Source organism: Falco biarmicus, chromosome 5 (genome assembly GCF_023638135.1).
Source record: "Falco biarmicus isolate bFalBia1 chromosome 5, bFalBia1.pri, whole genome shotgun sequence".
Lineage (NCBI taxonomy): Eukaryota > Metazoa > Chordata > Aves > Falconiformes > Falconidae > Falco > Falco biarmicus.
The window spans coordinates 64,586,955-64,612,939 of NC_079292.1; the positions used below are offsets into that span (position 1 = coordinate 64,586,955).

Here is a 25,985-nt window from a genome sequence, read left to right on the forward strand (position 1 = left end):
CTTTCCTCTCTTCCCAACCCCCAGCTCCCAGCCTCACTTGCATTAAACGGTCTTTTTTAAAAACAAGAATACACCTTTCAGAGTTCCTGAATTAAAATGTTTAATGCTGGATTCTGTGGAATGAGTATGTTTGAGCAGAGTGCTGGGGCACTGATAAAGCAGGGATACCATCTCTCCACCTCCAGCCCTTTTCATTCTGGCCATTTGTTAAACCTGCTGCTCTGAATGCTTTATGATGGGATTATTCTCGGGCTTGTGCTGCATAATATTGCACCAGTGGTTGGGGCAGGGACTGAAAGGGAAGAAACCCCCTTAGGATAATCCTTTAGTTGTTCCTGAAAGTGAGCAAGACTTTGGTGGTGGTCTGGGATGAGCAGCGGAGGAGGGAAGTCAAATGCAGAGGGAAGAAGGTAAAACAGAGGAGGCATTACCAAGTCTCTCTCTTTCTGTATTACCACTCCTGCTTCTCCTGTGTTCCATTCCTCCAGCTTCATTTATCTTCAGTAGGAGCTTAGGATAAATCTGCATTTTATAAAAGACCCTCAACATTGCCTGATACTGGGGTTTTACATACAATTATGTTTCTTGCTTCCTGTCACACTCCATTTGTCTTCTTTAATACAAACTTTTCTTTAATTTTCCTCATCACTCTCATTGATTCTCCATCTGGTTTTGTCCTCTCTTCTCTCATCATCAAAAGAAAAAGGGAGGAAAAAAAAGTATTTCTGTTTTTTCTTTTGCTTCCTTCTGGCTCTGATGAGCCCTGGCCACCTTTGCAAGAAGTGGTTCAAGAGATACTAACTGCAGATTAAATTTTAATAAACTTCCATGTATTTAATGGACATATAGATACTGTGATGATGGCTGGCATATAAAAAGCAGAGTGTAACAGTGTAGAGTCTGCACTTTGTGGAAGGACACTTTTGTAAACTGGACAATAAAGCCATTACTATATATAATAAGATATAGGGTTTTCTGCATCCAAATTATTTTCACACAACTGTTACTGTACTCTGTACATCATTATTATCTGGATGCCTCTGAAGAAAAAGTGGTGAACTGGCTTTCACGGCACCCTTGGGAGACAGGAGAAAGTCTGATTTTCAGAGGACAGCTTTGGAGCACCCGACCCTCCCACTGATTTCAGGGAAATCAAACTCACTGTGATCCTCACTCTAGATGTTCAGACCCTTGCAGGTAGGGGTGCTGGAGAGACCACTTGCCCCCAAGGCATCTCTAGGTGCCTGTGACACCCTGGCAGGGCTGTGTGGTGAAGCTTGTCCTGATGCCCTGCTCTGCATTTCCTTCTGTGCATTGTACCTAGTGGCAAGGATGAGTGGAGTAGGTCAGTCTTCAGTGGTGTCAGAGCAGTGCTTCTCACCAGCACCAGAAGCACTTTACAACAGTGTGTCACCTTGCCCTGAAACCCAGAGCCCATCACAGCTTTATTCCAGACCATTGGAGAATACAGTAAAACTTCCATTTAGAAAGCTGGGCTTTCCACCTGGCCTTTCCCACTGCTGCCAGTGCTGGAGGTGCTGGCACAGGGACATGGTGCCTCACATCCTCCAGGAACGATCCCTCTGGCCAGACTTAACGTGGTTCCTGAGGGTCTGTGTTCTTTCTCCCCAACAAGATCATACTTGTGGTGTGGTGGCTCAAAGGAGAGGTCACTTGAACTGAGGTGACCAGTATAGAGAAGTGTGTACTCCTGAGTTCTTCAAGGGAACAGAAAGGGAGAAAAATGAAAAAAAAAAAAAAAAAACCAACCCCAAAAAAACATAGCTCTGATCTGATAAAGTCCCAAAGTTCACATTGAAATTAAGCAGAAGCCATTTTATTATACGTGCCTCAAATTCTTCAACACCTGCATAATCCACAAAAGCTGTGTAACGAAAAGCCTCTTGGCATGGCTACAACTGGGAAATGTTTGCTTTGTGTGGCCTCACCTAGCAGGAGCAGGAAGGATTAAAATTATGAATATGATATGAAGAAGGATGGCCAAAACTGCAGGTGCCTCAGACTTTCTTCCCTGTTTCTAGGGAATGAGAGAGGGAAAGGAGGGATGAAAGGGTTGACTGGGCAAATTACAAGTTTAACTCTGCTGGGACCAAAGCTTGGAAACGTTCCTAGATGATCATATATTGCAGTGCTAAAAGCCTGGATAGTAAAACTGGAGAAAGATTCTTTGAGATTTGCTTTTGAACATCACTGAATAAACAGAAGTTATCAACTTCAGGTACTTTCTGAGAAAAAAGATCTCTCCAGAATCACAGAAGGGGAAGGAATGGCTTGGAGTAGGGCAGGGTAGGGTAGAGTGGAACAATGCTTTGGCATAGGCTCAGCTACTCTGGCCCACTACATCAGGGGATGTAAGGGCAAAGCTTTTGTTTCCTTCCTAGCCTGCTGTCACTCAGAGCTGAGTAGCAACACAGCAGATAATAAAAAATCCTTTTTCCTCCTCTCTGGCTGAAGTTTCTTTTACAGCAGAAGGTGAGGTAGGATTGGAGCAAAAGGCTGAACCCTTGTATGGGACGGTATTCACAGCCATCTTCCTCCCAAGACCTAGCATAAGTTTTCTGCCTTCTACAGCAGAACTGCATCTGATGTGTTAAATTTCTGTTGTGCAAATGCCTCCTCTATGTATTGACCTCTCCAATATCCATATCATAATGTCTCTTGAAGACAAATCCACCTTTTCTGCCTCATGAGGCACTTTTTCTCTCACATTTTTCCCCTTGCACTTAAACAAGCTTTGTTTCTTTCCTTCTCTACAGCCTCCTTAAACCTCTCCCGTACTATCTAGGGGTTCTCCTTTGTCTCCTATCTGCTCTACACAAGCAAAAGGCAAAAGCAAAATCAGAACTTGATGTTAAAGCTTCAGATGGTGCTTTCAGCCACTGCAGAATTCCTTAGGCCCCTGTAATTTTCCCAAATTCTGGAGGAATTGCTTTCAGACAGTAACACACCAGCGTGTGACCTGGTCTGGGATGCCCCCTCCCTCTCTGGTGCTTTATAAGAAAGTTCACTGGTAACAAGAAATTGCAGCATTGTGTGGAGTGTGCTGTTTGTCAGCATGAACCTGTGAAGGTACCAGCCTTGGTAGAAGACAGGACTTCGGTTCTCGTCTAATGAACTGCTCACCTGACTCTGAAGTTGAGGGATTTCTTGTGAAGGAAGGCAGGTTCAAGTGCCAGCCGTGCACAGCTGGCCCCTCCCTTTTGTGATTGTTTGTTTTAAATAACTGTAAGAACACTTAAGAACTCTAACAGAAGAAATCCAGATAGATGGTCTGTCCTGACAAGAATAAATCATGTGTCAGGATATCCATTCTACATGTGTCCTGAGGGACATCTTGGCTAGCACAGACCGCAGCCAGTTTGTGAAGCTTCCTATTAGCATTTCCATATAGGCAAGTTCATACATGTTGGCAACCAAACACTAAACACCTCGCCACACAACCAATAAACTCTAGTGAAGAGAAGGTAACGGGTTTTTCTGATTTAGGAGAAGTTATGCATGTACCTTATAAACACCATTGTACCTCTTGTGATAAGAAGGCTCACCTAAATTCTTTAGAGTGCCAGTTTCTCCTTTTGTGAGGGCCTTCTGCTGCTCTTTCTCTCAGCTTTGAGAAGGCTGTTTTAGTATATGTGTTTGTGACTTGCGCAGTTCCGAGTCACCCTCTGGTGCAGAGTACTTACATATAAATATAATCCACTGTTGTTGAAGTGGGTTGTACTCATTGTGATTGCATTAGAGTAATCTTTACGCTGAAGACTGGATTGCCACATGATTCAGTAAAAGGCACTCAGAGATTTTAACTGAGTCTCAGGCAAACTAATACATATTTCTTTTCTTATCTCTCCATACCTGAAGTGGAAAGAAAAGATTAAAACCTCACCCTCTACTTGCCAACCTCATCCAAAATACAGTCTTAAGCTGTGTGGAGACAATTGTGAGAGCCAGAAGATGCCAGTCAAAATCACCTGCATTAATACTTACTTGTTCATTTGTAGCTGGGAGCTGCTAGGGTTGGCCTTCAGTAAAAGTCCAATTTTACATCTTGCCCCCCTTGTAGTGTTGGGGTGAGGTAAGAGAAGGGATGATGTCAGAGAAAGGTACTTCTGCGCTGCTGGTTCTTTGTAATAGAAATCATTTGAACGAAGATTAGTGAAATCTGGTAAATTGTGCTCTTGGGCTGTGTGCAGTTCTTGAACAATTTCCAATACGTATATTTGTTTGGAAAAGACAAAAAAGGAGTGATTTAGACTCTCTCCAGTTACAAATGTTTTTAATCCCTGGTAGAGACAAATGAGAATGAATCTAGTACAGGAGGGTATAGATCAAAGTGATGTGCAATGAAGGATTATGCTGAAGAATTATACTCTCCTAGTGTATTTCTGTTTATGGTAATACTATATTCTGAGATTTGGTCCTGGAGGGGCACAGAAATAAATTTGTGATTTCCTTTTTGGTTCCCCTGTTGTTGGGACTTCTCAGGAAAGAGCAGTGCTATACCCAGAGTATCTTCTCAGCTGTTCTGGACATTCTGGATAGAGACTTCAGATTCCTTATAGTCCCTGTGAACTTTTGTCTATTGGGAGGAGAAAGGAGGAGATGTAGGATGCGCTCTCTGAAACACTATTTGCAGCAGTATTGCACTTCTTGATGGTCTGATAACAAGCACTGTAGCTTGATCTGGTAACAAACTCTTGAGAAAACAAAAGCAGTGCTGTGTGGTTAAAGGTCTGCCCAGAAAGCCTGATAATACAGATTCAGTTATACGCTCCTCCACAAACTTTTCACATAGCCATGGGCAAGTTGACTACTCTCATCTTGTCTTGGTTTCCCGATCTTTCACAAAAGGCTCATATTTTCCTTTCTGTATGTGTTGTGAGGAAAGAAATCTCCAATATTTTGGAAGTATGATTAAACTCCTCTGTGGGAAGGAAGATAGAGAGACATCAGCAGGAAGACCGAGCCCTTGCTTAGGAAGATGACTTGCAATTTCAAGGAAGAGGACAGAACATCAGAAGTCAAAAAGGCATATTGAAATTTTCAAGAAGTAACACTGATTCAGAACATGTTACATTTGCAGCTGCTTGGGTGTGAAACTTCTTCCATGATGTGACAACCAGCTCATTTACTTTACTGCTCATAACAAATACAGATGGACAGATATCAGGGTCAAATGAAGGGCAGGGGCATTTGCAAGGTGACAGAGAGAACCTTCCACCATACACTGCTTGGAAATAAATGGATCTTAATCAGCTCTTCTGCCTTTATCTTCAGAAAACCTTTAGAGTTAATATTCTCCAACAAAACACTAAAATGCTTTTAGGAAATGCATGTTGTTTTATGAGAATCTCTATTTTAAGGAGGTTGTCTAAAATGCTAATGTTTATTTTTTCATCACGATTCACAAAGCTTGTGGCTTTCCAATTTACCATTTCAGTTTCAGTCATGGGAACCAGATTACTTCATTCCCTGTCCTTTCTCCAATGTTGCCAATCAAGAAATTTGTTGTTTCCAGCCTACATGGACATGATATGATGCCTGCACTCCTTGCCTGATGATCCACATTGGTTTTGAGTCAGGATTGAGTTCCCTGCCTATTACTTGCAGCAGCACCTGTAGCAGTGCTAGGCATGGAAAGTACTCCCAAGGGGAAGATATTTACACACAGCTTTTAGTCTGTAAATATAAAAAAGAAAATGGGATGAAGACGGTGTCTCTAAAACATGAGTGGAAAGATAATATTGCGCATTCACCCATAAGTGATGGCGGTATCTAAACCCATATAGTAAATCATTGAAAGTACTGGTCATGCAGGCAAGGCATTGAAAATAACTTCCGTATTGTAGGTTTTCCAGAACAAGCAGTGTAATACCTTCCTTACTTGCACCCTGTAGCTACATTTCTGAAGGTTTGTGTTACTAGATGGTGGAGAAGGGGGATTCATAGCAGCCCTGAAATCTGTGCCCTTTGCTGCAGTGTGAGGACTTGGGATGGGTATCCAGGAGAGGATCAGCTGTAGAACCAGCTAAATAGTGCACATGAGTGAGCTAAAATAAGGGATGTCTGCTGTTGCAGCTCCCATTTGGCTGCATAAGATTGAACAATGCATTTTGCTGGCATAGTCGCTCCTTCACTTGATTGGGACTGTCATGCTGTGATCCTGAGATGCTGCAGTTACTCAGGTTTTCAAAGGAAGAAAGATTGTAGAGAACCATTCATTTCATAGTCTAAAAATAAATAAAAGCAATTTCAGAAAATTTTAAAAAAACACACCCAGGATGCGCTGAAATGTTGTAAAGTAGTTACCTGACAAAGCATGACCCTTTTTACCTTTGCAGCATGTATTCAGGAAAGGTCTTATCAGTGCCAATCAAACACAGACAAAGCCCTATCAATTTTTACTGATGAGCTGTTTATTTATATGGCATCATTCGTTCCTAAATTAGCAGAAGGAATTTATATATTGCCTCGAGTAGATAGTGCAAATCTTTGCTTTTCTGCTGTCCTTTCCACATCAAGCACCACGCCAACAGAACAGTAATCATAAAAAGTACCACTAATAGGGTTTGTGCTCCTGTTCTCTTGCCTTCTCCTCACTAAATAGCCTGAGGGTAATGATTCAGTTACATATATTACATACCTTTCCCACAAATCAATCACTCTGAACAGATTTGTTCCCAGCACTGACCTCAGCTTCATGTGGGCTCTGACAGGTGAGGAGCACTGGGAAGATGCTGTTGGACAAGTGCAGGCTGTTTATGAAACCAACTTTGCAACCCCCTTTCCCAGCACTGCCATTTGCAAGAGCTGCCCTCGAGGAAGGTTATGGCAGGACAAAAGCCAAGATAGTTTTGAATAGAAAAGGAAGTTTATATTTTATTTATTTCAGATAAGACCTTATGGCTGGGCTTGCGAGGAGCAGCTTTGCAGCTGGCCTAAGCAATGGTAATCTTAGACTAAGCCCACTGAACTTGCAAGATTTCATAAGGAATTTAAATTTTGATTTTTTTTATATGTGGTATTAAGTGTCTGTCAGAGGTTAGCTTTCTGTTTTTGTCAAGAGATAATGTAAGCCCAGAGTTGAGATGCTGATGGATTTTGCTGTTTTGTTAGAAAGGGAATTTCAGGTTCCACCTGGAGAAGAGGTCAAGTGAAGCAAACTTCAAAACTAGGCCTAGAAATCTTGGTCCTGCTACTTCAACTCTTCTGTTCAATGACAAACTCACACTGATTTTAGTGGGGTAAAAAAAAGTTTCTCAGTTTGGTATGTAGGATGTGGGAATGCCTGTGATCCTCTCTGGGATCTATGAAAACTGGCTCCATCAGCTAGTCATTAGCGTAGGTCCGAGAAGTTACTGACATCTTGCAGCTGAATAAAGCTATTTAAATTTAGCTCATTAAAAGCAGGTTGTTAGGGTATGTTTCCATTAGGACGAGCAAGTGCTGTTACCTACAGTCAGCAGTTGCAAGTTTAAATGGCCGGGTTTTGTAGGGCTGACACAGACAGCTGTGCAGTGCTTCTGAGAGACGTGTTGTGCTGTTATTGAAAATGGCATAGGAAACAGTAAACATTTTATGGTTTTATATATCTTTCAAATTGAGCCCAGGCCTTCATGGGCTGAAAAGTAGGAAGACACTCTGCCATCAAAGATGCTTGCTAACATTTACTGCTTGTTTTAGAAAGCACTCTGAGAAATTCCAAAGGAAGAGACTAGTGTTGCCTATGGGAAGTATGAGTTTCTGCAGGAAATGCATTTTTTTTCCTGCACTAGACTTCCTTGAACATATTCAAATGCTTTGTAGGGAGTTTCTATTAAGTTTTTTTTGTCGACAGTCACAAACCTAAAATAAAAATACTAATTTCAAGATGTGTATCATGTTAAAAGGACCCTGGTCACTGGTGGGCTGAAGGCCTGGTAATCTTTACATTGTCACAGGGACTCCTTGAAAAAACGGTGTCAATCTACAGGAACTGGTTATAGTTTCAAGGGAGGGATAGAGTTCTGCAACTCAATCTTGCATAAGAACTGATGTAATGAACACAGCCCTGACTAAGCTGCCTTCCACTGGATCAAATAATTCTGTCCCAACACACCTATAGATCTTGTAGACACTTAGCATTTTGGGTAAGGAGTTTTGTAAGTCTCTGACAATGCTGATTTATCACTGTTCACAAATTTCACTGAATCTGCTCTGCTGGTATTGGTGGTCCTTTTGCTCCACTGTGGGAAAAAGGTAAAAAAATAACAGAAATTGAGAAACAGTCAAAGGGCAGCCAAGGAGAAAAGCTGCCACAGAGACTGGTGGATGATTCACAGTTTTCAAATCTTCCTCCCCCTGTCATAAGCATTCTGTTTCTTGTAAGAAAGTGAAATCATTCGTATGCAAAAAAAAAAAAAAAAATTAAAAGAAAATGTTTCAGGAGGGAAACAAATGTTTGGAGAACCGACTTGGCTGGAATTTTCCCTGCACATAGACTCTTGACATATCAGTGCTTAAACTTTCTAAGCTTGCATGATGGGGGACAGGGAACAATCAAATGTTAGTGAAGATGCCCTCATCTGTTCTGTTGAGGGTGTAAAGATGCTCTTTAGCTCTCATAGTCCTTGCTATTTCAGTTGCCAGGTGGTCTGCCTGCCCAGATTACACATCAAAAACATCTGTGAAAAATTTCTTTTTCCCTCCAGCACATGCAGAGGGAGTCAGAGGATCCCAGTAGTCCCATTCTTTTTGCAGATGGCAAATACGTGATGTAGCCAGGTCTAATTTAAGGGTTCCTTACATTAGGTCCTGGGCATCTTTTTCCTTTATTTATGAGATAAATAGAGGTCAAACCCATGCACCCATATCAGATGTACTCAGTCCTCACTTGCAGAGCACAAAATGCTTCACTACAGTCCCCTGACCTCCTCTTACTCTGAGTGCTCCCCAGAGCACTCAGAAATGTCCTCACCAAAAATCATCTGACAAGGTCACCATATAGATACAAGAAAAGACAATAAAGTGTCCTATGCCCTAGCCATGTATCTGCAGTGCATTTATTATCTCTGACACCAGAACATCTGTGTGCCTCATCATCCTGGAGGTACCGGGTTCCACACACACCATTGCTGGACAGCAAGGCATCATGGCCCAACTTACACGTGGGAAGTCACAGCCCAGAGGGGCTCAATGACTTGCCCAGGATCATACAGGGGGTCAGAACCAAGGTGGATTCCCCATCACGTCTGCACTGGAGCAAAGCATAGAGACTGCTTTGTATATCAGTTTGAGCAGGTGGATCCATTGGATGCAGTAGAGTAATGGATGGAGATGAGAAGGCTGGATTTAAACAGATGCTGTGCTACTCAGACACTAGAGCTATTAGGTACAGCATTGCACTGAGGCCATTTTACAACTTTTAATTCCTGAGCAAATTGTCACAAATCACTTGGGAGCATCTGCACTGAGCCTTGTTGTATGGTGAAATAGTCACCTGCTCTTTCTCCCCAGCCCAAGCTAGTTTCTTAATTTATGGATCGTCCTCCCTCTGAACCATCCTTACTCAAATCATCCCATGCCAACACACACTAAAGACCTTGCAGATCAGTAGTGTTTTGGATTGAGACTGTTACAAACTTCTGATGATGCTAATTATTCACTGTTCACACACATACTGTTTTTCTGTCTTTCCCACTGCAGATCTGCGTAGGATGACAGCTGGCTTCATGGGCATGGCTGTGGCCATCATCCTCTTCGGATGGATTATTGGGGTGCTGGGGTGCTGTTGGGATCGAGGCCTTATGCAGTATGTGGCGGGGCTTCTCTTCCTCATGGGAGGTAAGGATGTTGGTGTTTGAAGAAATGTATTTTCCTCGCTGTTTTCATGTTTCCTCTTTCCACATGTCCCTTCTTTTCTAAGTTGCTGAAAACATGTTTTCAGAGTTGTTTTAGGTGATCTGGACTTGGTTTCATCCCAAGCTCCTTCTGGTGGACATCAAAGATAACCCAACCATAGTTACATTACTTCTGTCACATAACAGTGTCCATAAGTCACAGGACTGGAAAGGGCCTTCTGAGTTGTTCAGTCCAGTGCTCTGTTTTTGCAAGTAACATCGTCACCCTTGAACTTAATAAGCTTAATAAATTTAGTAATAAAAATCTGAAGATTGTGCAGATGTTATTCCCACCACCTCCTGTTTCACCACAGTGGGACTCTTTACTTTGGTAACTAGAAACCGTGCTCAAAATTTTAACATGTATTTATTCCCCATCAGTTGTTTTGGAGTTGAATGTAACCTTTAGTTTATGTGTCTCTCTTCTTTCTCTAATGTATCTATCACATTTGCCTTTTTCATGCAGGGTCACACTAGATACCCACAGTCGTCTTTCAGTTGGATAATACATCCAGGCCTTTCTCCTCCTTTGTAATTTCCTACTGATGATATCCCAATTTACGGCAGAGGTTCTGTTTATTACTCCCCAGGTACATGCCCTGGCACTCTATGCTTTTGAGCTTCTTCCCCTTTCTACTACACCAGCCCTCGAGGTCATCCAACATTTCCCGTGTAATGTTCCAGCCTTTCTTACTACAGATGCCATCCGATTCTGTCAGCAGGTTTCATGACACGCAGTTACTTGAAATGAAGGATGTGAGAGTCAAGTCCCAAACACAGCGCTGGGTGAACGCCTCATAGTGAACAGCACTATTTCTGTTCTCTCTTTTCTCTGCTGGTGTTTTTTGTTCAACTGGGGTTTTGCCTCCCAGGCAGATCATAGTGCATGTGGTCACCTGTTCACCTGTTCTGTGGTGTGACACGGCTGAGTGTATGAATTACAGGAAAGCTTCTTTAGTCCCAGAAGAGGAGTTAAGTGCTCGGGTAACAAGTATTTATGTTCCAGTGCTGTTGGTGCGGTAACATAGATATTAGCTCTCTTGGTGCCCCAAAACACATTTGAAGTCTACCAGTACCTTGTGCGAGCACACACTGGTCTATATGCAGATGTCTGTAAATGGTTTGTTGTGGGTGTCGATACTTTATGGGCAATGGGTCTGCCAGAATAGCTTGGTATTTCTTATGTAATTAAAAGCTTAGTTTGCACAGGGGCCTATTTTGCTCCATTATACTCAGGTATCTGTGTGGATTTCATTTACTACAGTACAACATTCAGATTAAAATATTAGGACTGTACTAAATAAATATAGAAAACAATTTTATTAGGAATTAGCTAAGAATTCTTTACTAACTGGAAATCTTCATCATATATGGGGGAGTTTCTAGTGCAGCTACAGAGATTACTTGTTGGCTTAATGTTATTTGTCAGTGATTTGAAAGTCGGTTGATAAAAGTTTTCAGGTGAAACAAGACTCAGTGTAACCATGCATAATGGGATGGGTCACTCATAGCTCACAAAACCGTCTTTTGGTATGCTCAAACAATACGTATTTCAGCGGAGACAGATCCAAGGTTATGCAACTGGGAACAAAAAGTGTCAGTCATCCTCGTAGAATGAGAGGCTGCCTCTCAGAAAGCAGCAGCTCTGAAAAGGTCTCTGGGATCATGGTTGCTGGGAGCATCCAGTTGCACAGGAGCTCTCAGTGCAATGCAGCTGCTAAACGTACCTATTTTGATGGGAATGCGCAATAAGAGCAGAGGTGGGGCTATCTCTGGGCAAAGGACATCTATTTCTGGACATCCTAATCTGGTGTCCATACTGGAGAAGGACATAGAAAAATTGGGAGATGTTTGCAGAAGAGCTGCAAGAATGACTCAAGGTCTGAAAAAGAAGAAAAATACAGCATGCCGCAAAAAGGCGATTGCTTGAAACTGTTTAACAGAAGGTTTGTAATTGACTGGAACACAGTGTGGAAGTACCTATGCAAGGAGAAGTCATCTGATTGTAGCATGCTCTTTGCATAGACAAAAAAGTCCAGTAGTTGGAATCTTAAACTAATTGAAATGAGAGGCACTAGATTTTTTTTATCTGTCAAATTCTGTCAAGATGTGTGATATTTTTAATAAAGATGTGTTGGGAGGAGATCAAACTTATTTTCTGCTCCAGCAGAGACATGTGGATCAGGGTTACAAAAGGTTGATCTGTTTCTTGTTTTGCACAAGTCAGTGGCAACTGCTATACCTTTCCTGATTTCTTTTAACAGCATATGTGCATAAAGTAACACCTACAAACTGAAGCAGTCAGCTAAAAAAATACACAAATAGACCATCTAATCTAAAAGTCAGTAGCTATCCATGTTTTCGGACTGTGTCATATGTTGCATAGTCATTCCTTTTACAGCCAATGAATCTTTTAATTTGAACCTTTTTATTCCTGGACAGAGTTTGAATACAAAGATGTTACTTCTATGATGGTGTAAATGCTGTCTACATTTCATCCTGCTGGTCCTCAAAATGCATGGAGCTAGTGTGCCTCTTAGTTTTGCCTAGCTTTTTCTCTGGCCTAGTAACAGGAAAAATGCTTTGGGAGGCTTATGGCATCTGACCTCACTGCAGATGAGAGTTAAAACTCAGACTGTGTTAAAACGGTAGCTATATAATCAGCCTGAAATCTAACTTTCCTTTTCATTTGCAATGCCGCTTGTCTTGGCTATGTTTGTAGCATTTGCTCTGTTTTAATTTCTAGACAAATAGCTCCTCTGTAATGCTTAAACATTCCTGGCTTACCATATCTATGGGGTTTGTCCCTTATTGCCCATAATTCTTTGACCAGGAAATCTCAGTGGAGCACTGGGAAATGTGCTATGATAATCTAACAAGACCAGACGTGGTTTCCTTGGATCTCCGGGTTTTTATTATCTTTACTGAACAGTATCCTTGCTAGCCCATGTGGCGGTGCCTAATAAGGACTTGCTTTAGCGTGCTTGATCTGATTTCTCAAGCAAATTCCTGAAATAAGTAATTTGTGAAATGCAGGCCGTTATCTGGTATTAGCTCATCTGGAATCCAGGACATATAAACTGTGATTTACACTGTTATTCAACATGTTTTGTAACAAGTAAAAAATTATTACAAAATCATCTTTTTGATTAGTCCAAATGTATCTATATCAACAGCAATCACAGGTCTCTCGTGGCTTCCAAAGTTGTTCTGCAAATTTTTCTGTATTTATTGTAGAATTTGTACTTGGATTCCTTATCTTGAACAACAGCATTTGCCTGACCGTAGTAGAATATTTTTTTCAGTCCCTCATCTTGTGCAGAGCCAGATGGATACTGCAAATTATGTTTAGTATTTTTGACCTCATTTTGCATAATGGTACTGCTGCATAGCCTCCTGTACCCAAAGTTGCAGTATCTGTTGTAGTTTCATTTTAGTATTGTCAGTGTGATTTTATCCTGCAAGGTGGGAGAGTTTCGCTTCCTGAGAGTTTCTCCATTTGGAATTGTGCTTTTAAGTTTCACTAAGACTAGTTCATTTTATGCATCTTATTTGAGACTGTTTAATTCTATTACAGAAGTGGGTCACACTCAAATTATGCATAACTCCACAAGCACATCCTCTTGCAGCTTCTTGCGTTTTCTCTACGTGCAAATTATTGAAAATCTTTGTACCAGTAAAAGCTCCATACTGGGCATGTCATCCAGTAATTTTGTAATTTTATAATCATTTCTGGAGCCTTTGAAGCATCTGTAACACTGCTTCCAAATGTCAGAGTCCTGTGGCAAACCTGATGTTTTCATGCTTATCAAGTATTTGGTAGTAGTCTAAAAGGAATTCAGTTAAACATTTACCTGAGGAAATGCATATGGGGCATTTTTTACATTGTGTTTTGATGAAAGTTATATTTACTTGCACCAAAACCATGCCTTTGGTTTTTGAAGTCTAGACACGACCTCCTCATCAGTTCCCAGGAAGCAGTGCTCGCATTTTCTGGCTCTGAGTTCTTTTGAATGTATTCAAAGCTTTAACTTGTTTGGGTTTATTATTATGGCAAACCTGTCAAGTCATTTGATTGGTGTCTTTACTCCCTCAACAGCAGCTAATATTACTGCCAGGTCAAGGTCAGATTTCAGGTTTCCTTCCAGTTTCAACGAGTTGAGATGCTATGAAGTGCCACACTGGAAGTCTACCAAGGCAAATTCCTGTATCAGTTCTTTGGGTTGTTCAAGAATATTTTCTGTTTCATGATATGCAGACAAGCTAGATATCCATCTAACTATTGGGGTTTTCCACCTGCTGACCAACATATTCATTCATAGGATCTTCCTGTTTTAGCACCTCAGATTCTGCTAGGTGGATTGTCCTTCCACAGCTGTGCAAACCCAACCTCACCACACCTTCTGGTATTGTACTCGCTTTACAAAAGCAGCTTTTAAATACAATCTCTGATAACCTGTTGTTTCCCAGTTCAGCTCTGATTTAATTTCAGTCAGCTGTTTCGAAACGTCATGTGGCTTGATTTATTTCTAGTTTTGAGGACAGGGCTGACTTTGTACCTAAATGCCCCAAAACCTTTTTCCTCCTCATCAGCGCCTGCTTGGGGAAAGTGGGGTGGCAGGGCCGCCCCGTGGTGGCATGCTCCAGTGCTTTAGCAGCGGTTGCCTCCTTCCCTTCCCGACCTGGTACACCTCCTTGCTGAACTGCTGTCCCTTGTCCCAGCTGGAAATATAAAATGGCATTTCCAATACCTTGTTCTGGTGCTTGCTTCAGCACAAAATCACCCCTGGCCAAAGCTACATTACTTGCCTCTGTAGATGTATTCAAAGACCCACAAAGAAAGAGATTTTATCATCCTTATCAGAGTTCTGTCCTTCAGCCACACATTCATGTATTTTCCTCTTGTAAGTCTGTAATTTGTACTGAGAACACATTCCAGTGAAATAGTTAGCGGTTTTACTGCATGCCTAACAAGGCAGCCCTTCAGGGAGAGACTTCTGCATTGTCTTATTTTGTTCCAAATTTACTGCAAATAAATGCGATAAATCATCTCTGCGCTTGTTTACTGTTTTACCTGTTCTCTTCACTCTTATCTGGTCTCTGCCAGTTTTGTCTTGTGACATGCACTTTAGGATCACTTTAGGGTTTTTTCCCATTTTCTAAGTTTCCTTAGAGAAGCATGTAATTTTACTAGCCTTGCAAATATTCATTACTCTTTGCAAAGTCAAGCATGTTTCTTGCTGTAACCTTGCTTTGAGCCAATTATAAATTTTACCATTAATAATTCAGTCTCTAATTAGTCTATTTGAAAATTATTCCAGCTGCTAAATGCCCTTATTCATGTGATTTAGCTTCACCATGCAGATCTGTAATAAAATGATCTGTAGTCTCACATAGCAGCTCATTTCTTGTCTTTGCCTAGTGACATTTTTGCATGAAATACTGGGCTTGAGGCTTTGCTCGGGAGTCTGAAATACTTTTTTTTTACTGGCACTTAAAGGCCTGGAAGTCTTGCTGCACACATACAGCAGTGCTATGGAGTTTTCCCTCTGATTTTCTGCCCTAGCATTTACTTTCAGAAACATCAGGAATTTCTTTCATCCTCTCCTCCTCTCTCCTCTCCAGTGATGCTCTGCCAGTCTGGGGGATTTGAGCACCATTTGCCAGCCCACTTCTGCTGGTGATTTGGGTTTCTTCTGACCCACCTAAGAGTGCTGTGGAAACATTCCTCTTTGCAGCTCATCCATACTCACAGGAGTTAGGTCAGGGTTAACAAAAGCTTCAAACCTTTTCCCACAGCAGAAGTGAACACCTATTCTTTCCAGTGCTGGCTGCTGTAGCAGAGATAAGCAGGCAGGAAAGATGTGTGAGAGGGAAGAAAAATTCAAGTTATGCAGGTGTGCTGGCACAATTTAATGCTTTATTTCAGATACACAAGAAAGGATGTTTATTAAAGAAATAAAGAACAACCCACTTAGAATGTATGAGTACATTCTGCTTTCATAGTCTAATCCAGGGAGAAACAACCTTTTATAAATAATTTCCATCCTTCTCCCTTCTCAGAAGTAGTTCCAAAATATTCCTTCCTTCAGTCCAGGGGTAAGTCAACCAACTGCTTTATTAGCCCTGCAGCCGGAGGATGAACTGACCATTTACACGTGGTCACCTTCTCCCACCCCATCCGTGCCACGTTTCACACAGGTCTGTCACAAGGTGCCGGGGGGGACAAGGACACACTCAGGGCTTCGTGCCAGTGTCTGCTAGAGCCCAGCAGCTGCCAGACCACTACTTGCTGTGGCCAGGAGCTGACGACAAGGCTGATACTGGGGGATGCAAACCCCATCAGAAAGTGGGACCTCAAAATAGGGCTTGGGAGCCCATGTGGCACATTTGTCAGTACAGATGTGCTGCACACGTCTGTATCCTCTGTCACTCCCCACCTCCATGGACAGTCTGGTCTTCAAACTCCCCAAGCCTGTGTGCTGTGCTTGCTTCGCCTGTGCTGTGCATATGTTAGTAGATGACAACTGAGGCATCTGTGTATTTGCAGCCATGGATCGTTACCAGCTGTTGAGTCATTTGAGTCCCAAATTTAACTCACTGTACTTTGAAAATAGCACATAGCGGTAGCAAATAAGAGTGTTTATTCTACACAACTGTGGTCCTGCCATCTCAAAATAATCACTCCACTGCTGAATAATTTAGGAAACAAAAATGGAGCAATTTAATACAGCAAGTGTAAGGCAAAGCTCTGTGATTGACATCTCCTAGGCAGTTACAAAGTACTTGCATAGCAGCTGCCAAGAGGAGGCAAAAAGAAAGATAAACAAAAAGAGAAAGTGAAAGACATTCTTCGGTGTTCATTTAGAAATACAGTGTGTCAAACAGGGCACCTAGGATTTCTATTTCTCATCAATAATCAAGGCCTCTACCCATTCTTCAGGATGTTCACTTGTGGTGACATGGAAGTTGGAAAATACTTTCTGTGTTCATATTTATTTTTTTTCCTTTTCCATAACATTCTTTGAAAATCCAGTTTCTTTTGCTTCTTTCCCAAAAGGAATAGCATTAGAGAGTTTACATAAAATCTTTCTTTATATGGAAAGGCAAATGCATATGGGTGTGCACAAGTGTATGCATACAGATCTTAAGGAAAAGCACATCATCTTTATAAAAACAGAAGTCTACAATAAGTAGCGGTTATCTGAGCTGTGAAGCTTGGCATAAATACAGTTTTCACAAAGGCATAATACCTTTTGTCAGTTTGGAAAGTATTTATAAATCAAAACAAGTTAGATTACTGGAAACGGTGAGATGCTGATCAAGTTTTGATCCTACAGGAGATACTAAATTAGTGATGACTGCAGAAGAACTTAAGAATTCAGCAAAACTCCTTGCAGACCACTGTAAGAATTTATTTATGCAGATTGACCTCCAGATGGAGACAAAGGCTGGTTTGTATCAAGAGGTGCCATAAATTGGTTATGAAAGTCTTTGAAAAAAGCCTCAGTGTGACAAGGTCAGTGCCCTCTCTGCCATGCCTCCCACACCACACACATACACTCTTGTTCTTACTTGCACTTTTGGTTACATTTTGCATTATGCTTTAAAGTGATTTCAGGCCTCGAATTGGAATGAACTTGAGTTAATGCACAGTGTTAATGGGTTTTAAATGTTTAAACCTCTCTAAGGCTCTTGATTGTTTAAAACCCTCAAACAAATTACAAGGGTGTTGTGGAAGGCAGAAAAGGAGCTGACGGAGGTCTTTATGGACCTGTGATGAGACCCAGAGCTCAGAGCAGCCATGCAGGCTTTGTGCCTTAGTGCCCATCAGACGGCAACACAACAAGACCAAGTGCATGCATATTAAGGTAATAAGAGCTAGCCTGTTTTTATAAATGACCTTTTTCATCACTTACAGATGTCTCAGTCCCTCTGTTCAAACAGCTCTCTCCTGCACAGATTGCAGTATCCCTCGTGGGGTTGCAGATCATGTTCCTTGCTCCCATTTTAGGCTATCTTTCTGGGGCCTAAAGAGTGGCCCTTCTTTTCTTATGTATTTCAAAACCTCAACACTGATGGATGCATGCCTGTCCTGATACACGTATATGGACATAGATCCACTAGACATATATACATCCAGTCTGCATACGTAGATAGGACTGGAGGTGCTTCTTCATCCTGACTGACTGACCAACAGTAATCAACCTTTAGAAACTGGTATCACTTTCCTTTTGAATGTTATCTAATTTCCTATTTTCACTCAAAAAAAACCAAACCCCAAAACATTAGGAAATCATCCACGCAGACATACACTCCCCCTTGCCATTTTTTGAGGTTTTAATATGATGCCAAGGTGGCCTGTTTAACATTTCCAATGTAGAAAGCAGTTGCCCAGCTGACAGCATGACAAGGTTCACAATACATTATACTTAAAAGGCAGAGCTAGGGTAGCGTGCTATGTCTTTACTTCTAGTACTTCTCTATGCTTACTGGTGCACTGAGAACACATTTTGCATTTATTTATTTATTAATGCTGGCACCCATTGTGAAAAGGAAATAGGAGACTCTGGAAATACGAAAGATCACCTACTTTCACTGTACAGGCACCCGTGTGTCACTGCGTACCAGCCACTGAAATGCTCTTTTATAATCTTGAGTTACAATACTCCTCAAGGGGAATCATAACACCCATCTTTGCATCTCTTAGAGCATAAGTTCAAAAGCAGAGTTATGTCCTTCTCACTATTTTCATTAGATACTATTTTTTTCCAGTACCTCAAGAATTTAGCTGATTCTTTAGGTCAGTACTGGATGACCTAGCCCTGAAAACCCAGGAACTAAGAGTTAACACCTCCTTAAGAGAATGGCGCTGGGATACAGAAATGTGTTTTTTTTTCAAATCAAAAGCACAGCTGTACTGCAGGATGTAGTCATTTAGAAGTGGTTGGGTTTTTTCTCTTTTCCTGGAAGGAAAGGCACAATGAGAGAATTCATTGTCAACTCCATAGCATTTGATCTCCATGGAAACATTATCAGCTGACTTCAAAGTCAACCTTCAAATGTGTTGGATTTTGTGTGTGTGTGTGTGTGTGTGTGGCTCATTTCTGATGCTTCTATATGTGCACTTGAATGCTGGGGGGAGAAATACCAACACAAGCAATTCCAGTGACAACCTTGTACCTGAACACAGAAGAGCACTGGCATTTAGGAGAAGGAGAGGAAGGGCTTCATAATGAAGTGCAGAGATCTTATTGTCTGGAGAAAAGACAAGGCAAGCAGTGTATATGTACCTATAAACTCATTGTTTTTCAGTCTTAAATCAGTCTCCCTGAACTTGGCATACAGTAAATTAAGAGTCAGCTTGCTCTGGCTTTTCAGCAAAAAGAACTGTTCATATTCCTCTGTGTGTTCACTTAAAGTCAGCTATACTGACTTGTAATTTCTCCCTTACCAGGATGGGAGGTACTGACAGAAGCATCAGTACCTTCTAGAGTTACGAGAACAGAAAACGTAGCATAGTCTATGAAGGGTATGTAATCTAGTTTGCTTCTCAGGGATGTCAGTAGGTCTTTGGGGGGCTGACAGAAGGTGAATTCAAGTAGAAGAAAAGTAGAGGAGACAGATCCAATAGAAATACAAGACTCCCACCCACAGCTGTGGAAAACTTGTTACGTGTATTTTAAAATTCTGTGGTCATTCCTTATCCTTTAATAATATCACCAGCCACTGTTGCTGGCTTCTGAATTCCAGTGGCAAGACACATCAAGGCCAAACGAAGAAAATGAAAACAAAACTGGCATTTATTCTTGGGTTGATTTTTATTTAAAAAAAAATGTTTGCAGAGTTGTTTGCATGCCTGATGTTGGCATCAAAGAGGAAAGAAGACTGTACATGCAACAGAAGGAAGAGTAATACTGGCACGATTTGCTAGACAGAAAGAATTCTTTACAGAGAGGAAGGGGAGAAAATTTCTCTGTGTGGCAGATCTTGTTAATTGCAAAGGCTGAAGCAAGGTTTAGATTCACCTTCTTGGCTCCTCTGGTGGTCAACTTAGAGAAACAACATTCCCTTTGGACAAGTCACTGCTATGCGTTCTTTGTCTAATCTGCCTGGACAGAGTCCAACTGGCCACTTAAAATTCCATAGAAAAAGCAGCTAGAGCTGGCAGAAACTAGATGAGTGGGGCCTTCCTCACTTCTGCTCAACCTGGCTCTTCCAGGGGATACAGAGATGAGTCATGCCAAGTCATGCCGATGTACTTGTGTGGGCTACAGAGGCAGAAGAGATATTTCTTCTGCAACAGAAAAGATTTCAGCATGTGATCCTTCAAGGCAGTACAGGGTCAGGGTAGTCTGTTGCTCACAAGCTTTCATGTGAATGATGTAAACTTCATAGAGGTGGCCTGCACCAAGTGGTTCTTGTTGACAAGACAGTTACATCTTATTTTGATTTCTGGCTATTTTATCTCAGTAACTGTATCACTCAGCCCGTACAGAAAGAGTTTTTATTTTCCTGGCAGGTTAGCTTAGGAAAACAGTAGTACAGCCTAAAGCCTTTTGCAAGCAAAGATCCTCAGTTCACATTCAGTACAAACAACTGAAAGCTGTACAACCACAGAGTCTTCTGGTCACTTGAAAAATGCAATGGATAGGCTTCTCTCCAGCACCTGTAGGGGAAAATATCCAAATCAAGTAGCCATCACCAGCACCCAGAGCTCCCAATGGCTCCTTTAGCAGTGCCTTCAGCGAACAAAAGGATTAAAAAGGCATGCGAATAACTCTACCCTTTCAGCCCTGAAAGTATTCCCTCTAAGAGTGTTTTTAGTAGCACACACTAGGCAACATGGAAGAAGGCTACACTGAGTTTGTTTGTGCTGTGTCTGTTCTCCAGTTTCACTTGTCTTGAAGAACATCTGTCTGAAGACTTTTCAGCATTTAATGTTTTCTATAAAAGAAAGATTCCACAAGCCTTCTGAGGTTTCTTCTGAGAAAGGTTCAATTTTTGACTAGAAGAAAAAGACCTTACACAGAAAGAGGCAGAATAACCTGGCTGCTTAAAGACCAAATGTGGTGCGCGGATTCCCCACGCTATGGGAGATGTCCTGTGGCAAGGCAAACCCAACCTGACTGCACAGGTTTCTCTTCAGCCCTGGCAATGCCTAGGCTGGGAAGCACCTGCCTGAGGTACAGTTTGGTATTAAACTTCTGTGTCTTGTCATCTGGTAAACCTGAGATGTGACAGAGTCACTCGAGTTTGCTCAGATCTCCAGTGCCCTTTTCCATTTAATCTTTTAGCCTCTTCCTGGGCCATCCTGGGAGGTTCATACTTCAGGGGATACAAGAAACCTGCTGGTAGACTCCCCATGTTGCCAAGCATCATGCTTGCCAGCACAAGGATGGGATAGTTTCACTAAGCATTGATTAGGATGTTTCTTCATTTTGACATTAAGAGATCCTCTTCCTTTCCCTTCTGCTCCCAGTAAAATACCGAATCACACACCACTACTACAACTGGCACAATTTTTGCTGCCTCCTCTGTTGTGGCTGCAAGTTGATGAGACATTATGTTTGCTTGATGGCTATAGTCAAGTCACTTTATTATTTCTAGGTTATTTTGGGTGGGTCATAGGAATCACCATTGCTAAAATAATCAGAGTTATTCAACTCAGTTTTTGATCAACTCTCCAATTTCTCACTAGTCCATTTTATCAAAATAACATGCCTTTAGCTAAGTTGTGTTGGGTTTGCCTTGCATGCTAACTCATAAATTCAGATGGTGCCTGCTCGTAGCTGGTGCTCAGTGGCTGCTGTAGTGCACAGCATGGGTATCCACTCCCAGTGCAGTCCCATGCACCGTGCACATGGGATGTGGTAGCAGAAATGTCACCATGTGCAAATCTGCAGGGTACTATAATGTGCAATACAGCCTGACAGTTGTATCAGCACGGCAAAGTGGAGATCAGCCCTCAGCTGCTGTAGTACTGTTCCATATACTGATTTACATGAGCCTGAGGGTGGTACCCATTCAGTGTTTGGCAGTTGCGAAAGAGGATACATAGTCCTCTGTTGCCATAACATATTATGGCTTGTGCAGTGGCCATTCAAAGACAGGCACCGCCGCTGAAGTAACACACAGTGGGCGCACAGCTCTGGTGTGGTGTGGATGCCGCTGGTACATTTTGAGGTAGGAGGCCAAAGGCCAAATGCAAATCGCATTCTGACAGTGGCTGTAATGTAGTATCATAGCACCACTGTAGACTCTGCAGTGTACTCTGGCTCATGGTATGAAATAAAAATGCATTAAGTTCCAACCCAGGTGGGTATGTGGTCTCACAAGGACACTGCACTAAATCTCCATCACCCAGTCAGACTTCTCTTTCCATCTTGGCTTTTTTTATAAGGACAATTTTACAGTAAACCCCTTGCTATTCTGCAACCTACTGGTGATGCTGCAAGCTGCTTCTGCTGGTACAGTACATAATTAAGCAATAATTTATATTCTATGCATGTATGCACAGAGCAATAAAGTGTTCTCAAGAGCTGCGTGCTGCTGAGGCGTTTAATCCGTGCACAGAAGGAGTTTACTGCAAAGCTGCTCCCTCCAAAAGGCTTTTGTCATCACTGTGTAGGGAGGGAATTCAGTTTATTCTTTAATAATTTCATTTGATTGTGATATAATTTAAATAGCTAATGGTACACACTCCACTTTAGGGTCAGACCTCATTTTATTTGTTTGTTTGATGTACAGACCTCATTTTATTTGTTTGTTTGATGTACCTTGAAAATAGTAAAAGCTAGTAGGGCAGAGAGAAAGTAAAGATAATATTGTTTCACTTGTGAGATTTTTCCCCCATAACCCTATAATAAAAAACTGATGATAATTAAAGCACTTCTTCCAAATACATTAGTGGCCACAAATTGCCATCAATAGCAGCTACTAGAAATACTTTAAAAGATGGAGATTTGCATTTATTTGAGAATTGTGTGGTTTCAGAGGACATCTTTAAATCCATACCTTTGTGTTTCTTTTTTTTTATCTACTAGTGCTTGTAAGTAATACTTGGTATTTCTCTTGGGGGGGGGAGGCGTGGGGCAGGAAGGGGAACCACTAGAACCAAGAAAGGGAGAAAAATCAGGGGGTTTTGGTTTGTTTACTTGTACATCTGACAGCACAGTTTGTGAGTCATTTTTGCCTGTTGTAGAGGGGAGAGAGCAAGTGTCATTCCATCACCTGTGGAAGAAATGTTTTCCAAATAATGAGAAAAATGATTTGTAGAGAGGAGGGTCTCAGAGGCTGACTTGGTGCCAAGATCATTTTTTACTAGCTTTTTGGATTTCCCTTGACTTCAAATCATCTCTAATATTAGGGATGAGAATGTTTAGATGAAGTTCATGCTAGCAGGGTCTGTTTGTGCACCAAAACCACCAAGGCTCACCTTTGTTTGCAGTATATCTAAGAAAGGTAGCAATTCTTGTCTCACAAAACACTGTGGACCCTGGAAAATCCCTCAAGCTCTATCACTGTGGAAGCCGAGCCAGGTCTGTCGATGAAGGATGTGGCTTCTGACATGGTTCAGGATTCAGAGGGGCACTAGCATTAGGCAAAATTAAAACAGATTAGGTATGAGTGGTTGGAGCCTGTTTGTATTTGAATCGGTTCACCCACAAGTAGTTCTGCTCTCCTGTGGAGGCGAGGCTTGAAAACTGTAAATGGAGGCATTGCAGCCCCTCACACAGCTGGGCTGATTGAAAAGAGAAGGGAGTTTACCAAAAAGAAAAAAATTTCTAGCAGCAGAGGCCCATGGCTCTGCTTGATATAATCATGCTTACCAACAGCTACAGCAAAGGGCGCTGACTCATCAGCCACACCGAATTAGGCTTTGACCAACAATATTACCTGTCCCAGCTATCCCTCTCCTGACCATGTCTGCCCCACAGCAAGGATGGCAGTACCCTGATCTTATTCACATATATAGCAAATAAGTTCATCTCCGTCCTAAACAAACTTCCGGTCTAAATGGAAGAGACATTCAGTGTAATGTTTAATATTCTTCTTCTGTAATATATAAGATGGAAAAGCGCAAGATAGCCATGAGGTATTTAATAGCTCAGGTGCTCAAACCACTGTTGATCATCAGCCTGTTAGCAGGACAGGCACTGTCAAAACCAGCCTAAGAGGAAGGGCAGCTGTCTGATAAGCAGTCAGGACAGAGGTTTGACTTCATGTCAAACAGCATTTTCTGTGGCACAAACACAGCTTTACATGAAATTTAATCTCTCACCTGACTGAAGCATTTTGCAGTGACACATGAATTTTCTTTGTCAAAACCACCACTGTTGCCTTGTCTCATTCATTAGTGTTTCACTTAGGATGACAACGTGTAAATCCCAGCACAAAGAACTTTGCGCATTCTGCTCTCCCCAGCTGCTGAAGGAGGAGGTCTTTATCTCCCCCATCTAGCTCGCATACCAGCACATTCCTGTTGGTCTCTTATTACCACCTGTCCTTCACATTCTGTGTGCCAGTGCCATGGCTGGACCCACCAGACTTCAGGTCTGTTCATCTTCTTGGGCCAGTTAAGGGAAGTGTTTTAAAGTTTGTATTGTGGCAGCTGCCTGGGGATGTGGGGCATTAGTACCTGTGTAGGGGGCACCTCACTGATGGCAAGAACCTGCCAGGAAAGTGAATAAGGGATCAGTTTATTTTCTGGGGAGGAATGGAATCTCAGGGTTGGGAATGCTTGACTTGCTAGTCCTGCTGGCTCTGAAGCGCTGTGTCCATAGTGCAGGCAGGAGTGATAGCCTTCCTCCCCCTGCCATCCCAGCCTCACGTCTTCCCTGGACCAGCAGAGGCTACACTTTGAAGTGTAAGCTCAGTCTCTGCATCCCTTCCACCCATGACTCTTTCACTATGGTAGCCAACAATAGTGCACTATGCAAGGATGATCCTTTTTGTTGCCAGTTCATGAGGAAAAGCAAACAGTCATGAGGTAGTAACTGTACTCAGTAACCCTCCTGGTGAGAGACCATATTAACTGCAAGTGGGAACTTCTTGCTTGGCTGAATACAGACAACACATAGGACTCATATAATGGCCATAAAGATTCCTCCAGGTGGTATAAAATGGCATTTTTTGTGTCTGTAATGAATAGCACAAGGGAGGCTGATAAACCTGTACCATACAAGACATCTTGCAGAAGCACAGGGGGGTGACTGACTCAGGACTGTGCTATGCATCTGCTAACGTTGTGCATGGCAGTCATCATTTGTCGTCGTGGGATTAGCACATTCTCCACCGAAGGGGCAGGAAGGGGACATCCTTTATTTAAAGAGGTCTCATGCTCATGATTTGTTTTATTCTCTGTTGCGGTTACTCGTTCTTCTTTATTGTTCATTTGTTATGGGGCAGAATACCCCCAGCAAGGTGGAGTGCCAGTGTATTGGGCACTGTTCAAGTACAAAGAGTAAGCAACACTTGCTGCATTGAAGAGCTTGTGATCAAAACAGCGAAGACAAAGTGTGAAATCACAGGGAGTATTTGAAATCCAAAGTTATTTCCTTCCCTTTTGTACTTAGAAAATGCAGCTTCAGTCTGGCCACACAGATTTTCCCACCCACCTCTTTTAACGATCTTGTATTTCAAAAAGAACTGAAATTATCATGTTCTTGCTAGCAAAGAAAGGCCTTTCATGTCATTTTCTATCCACAGCCATTTGAAATGAGCCACAGAACGTGGTTCAGAGGACAGTGGCTCTGATGGATCCTTTTTTTCCCCGATCCCACACTGTACTAGTCATGTAGATGTGTCACAAAGAGAACAACCGCACTCTTGCCAGATACCTTGACGTTACTGGATAACCTAAGTAATATAGTGAAACATGGAAAGGAGTTTGTGGTTTCTAATCAAACCGCCTGATTTTTGAGGAAAGGATTCTGTGAGGGAGACTTCCCCATTTATCCTGCTTTGTGCTTTGAAGTAGCATAGGGCATCTCTGAAGACAGCTCCAGAACCTGGGATCTCGCAAGGCTTTTGCAAAAGTCCAGAGCACTGATTATAGACTAATTGGGTGCTAGTGAGAGGCAAGAA

At 42.0% G+C, this 25,985-nt stretch overlaps 1 protein-coding gene across 1 annotated transcript in view; it reads left to right on the forward strand.

Moving 5' to 3' along the window:
* TMEM178B (transmembrane protein 178B) overlaps window positions 1–25,985 on the forward strand; it is a 237,268-nt gene that overhangs the window by 196,010 nt on the left and 15,273 nt on the right. The window contains exon 3 of the mRNA XM_056341439.1: window positions 9,703–9,840. Coding sequence (XP_056197414.1) covers window positions 9,703–9,840 — 138 coding nt within the window. The remainder of the gene's footprint in view (window positions 1–9,702; window positions 9,841–25,985) is intronic.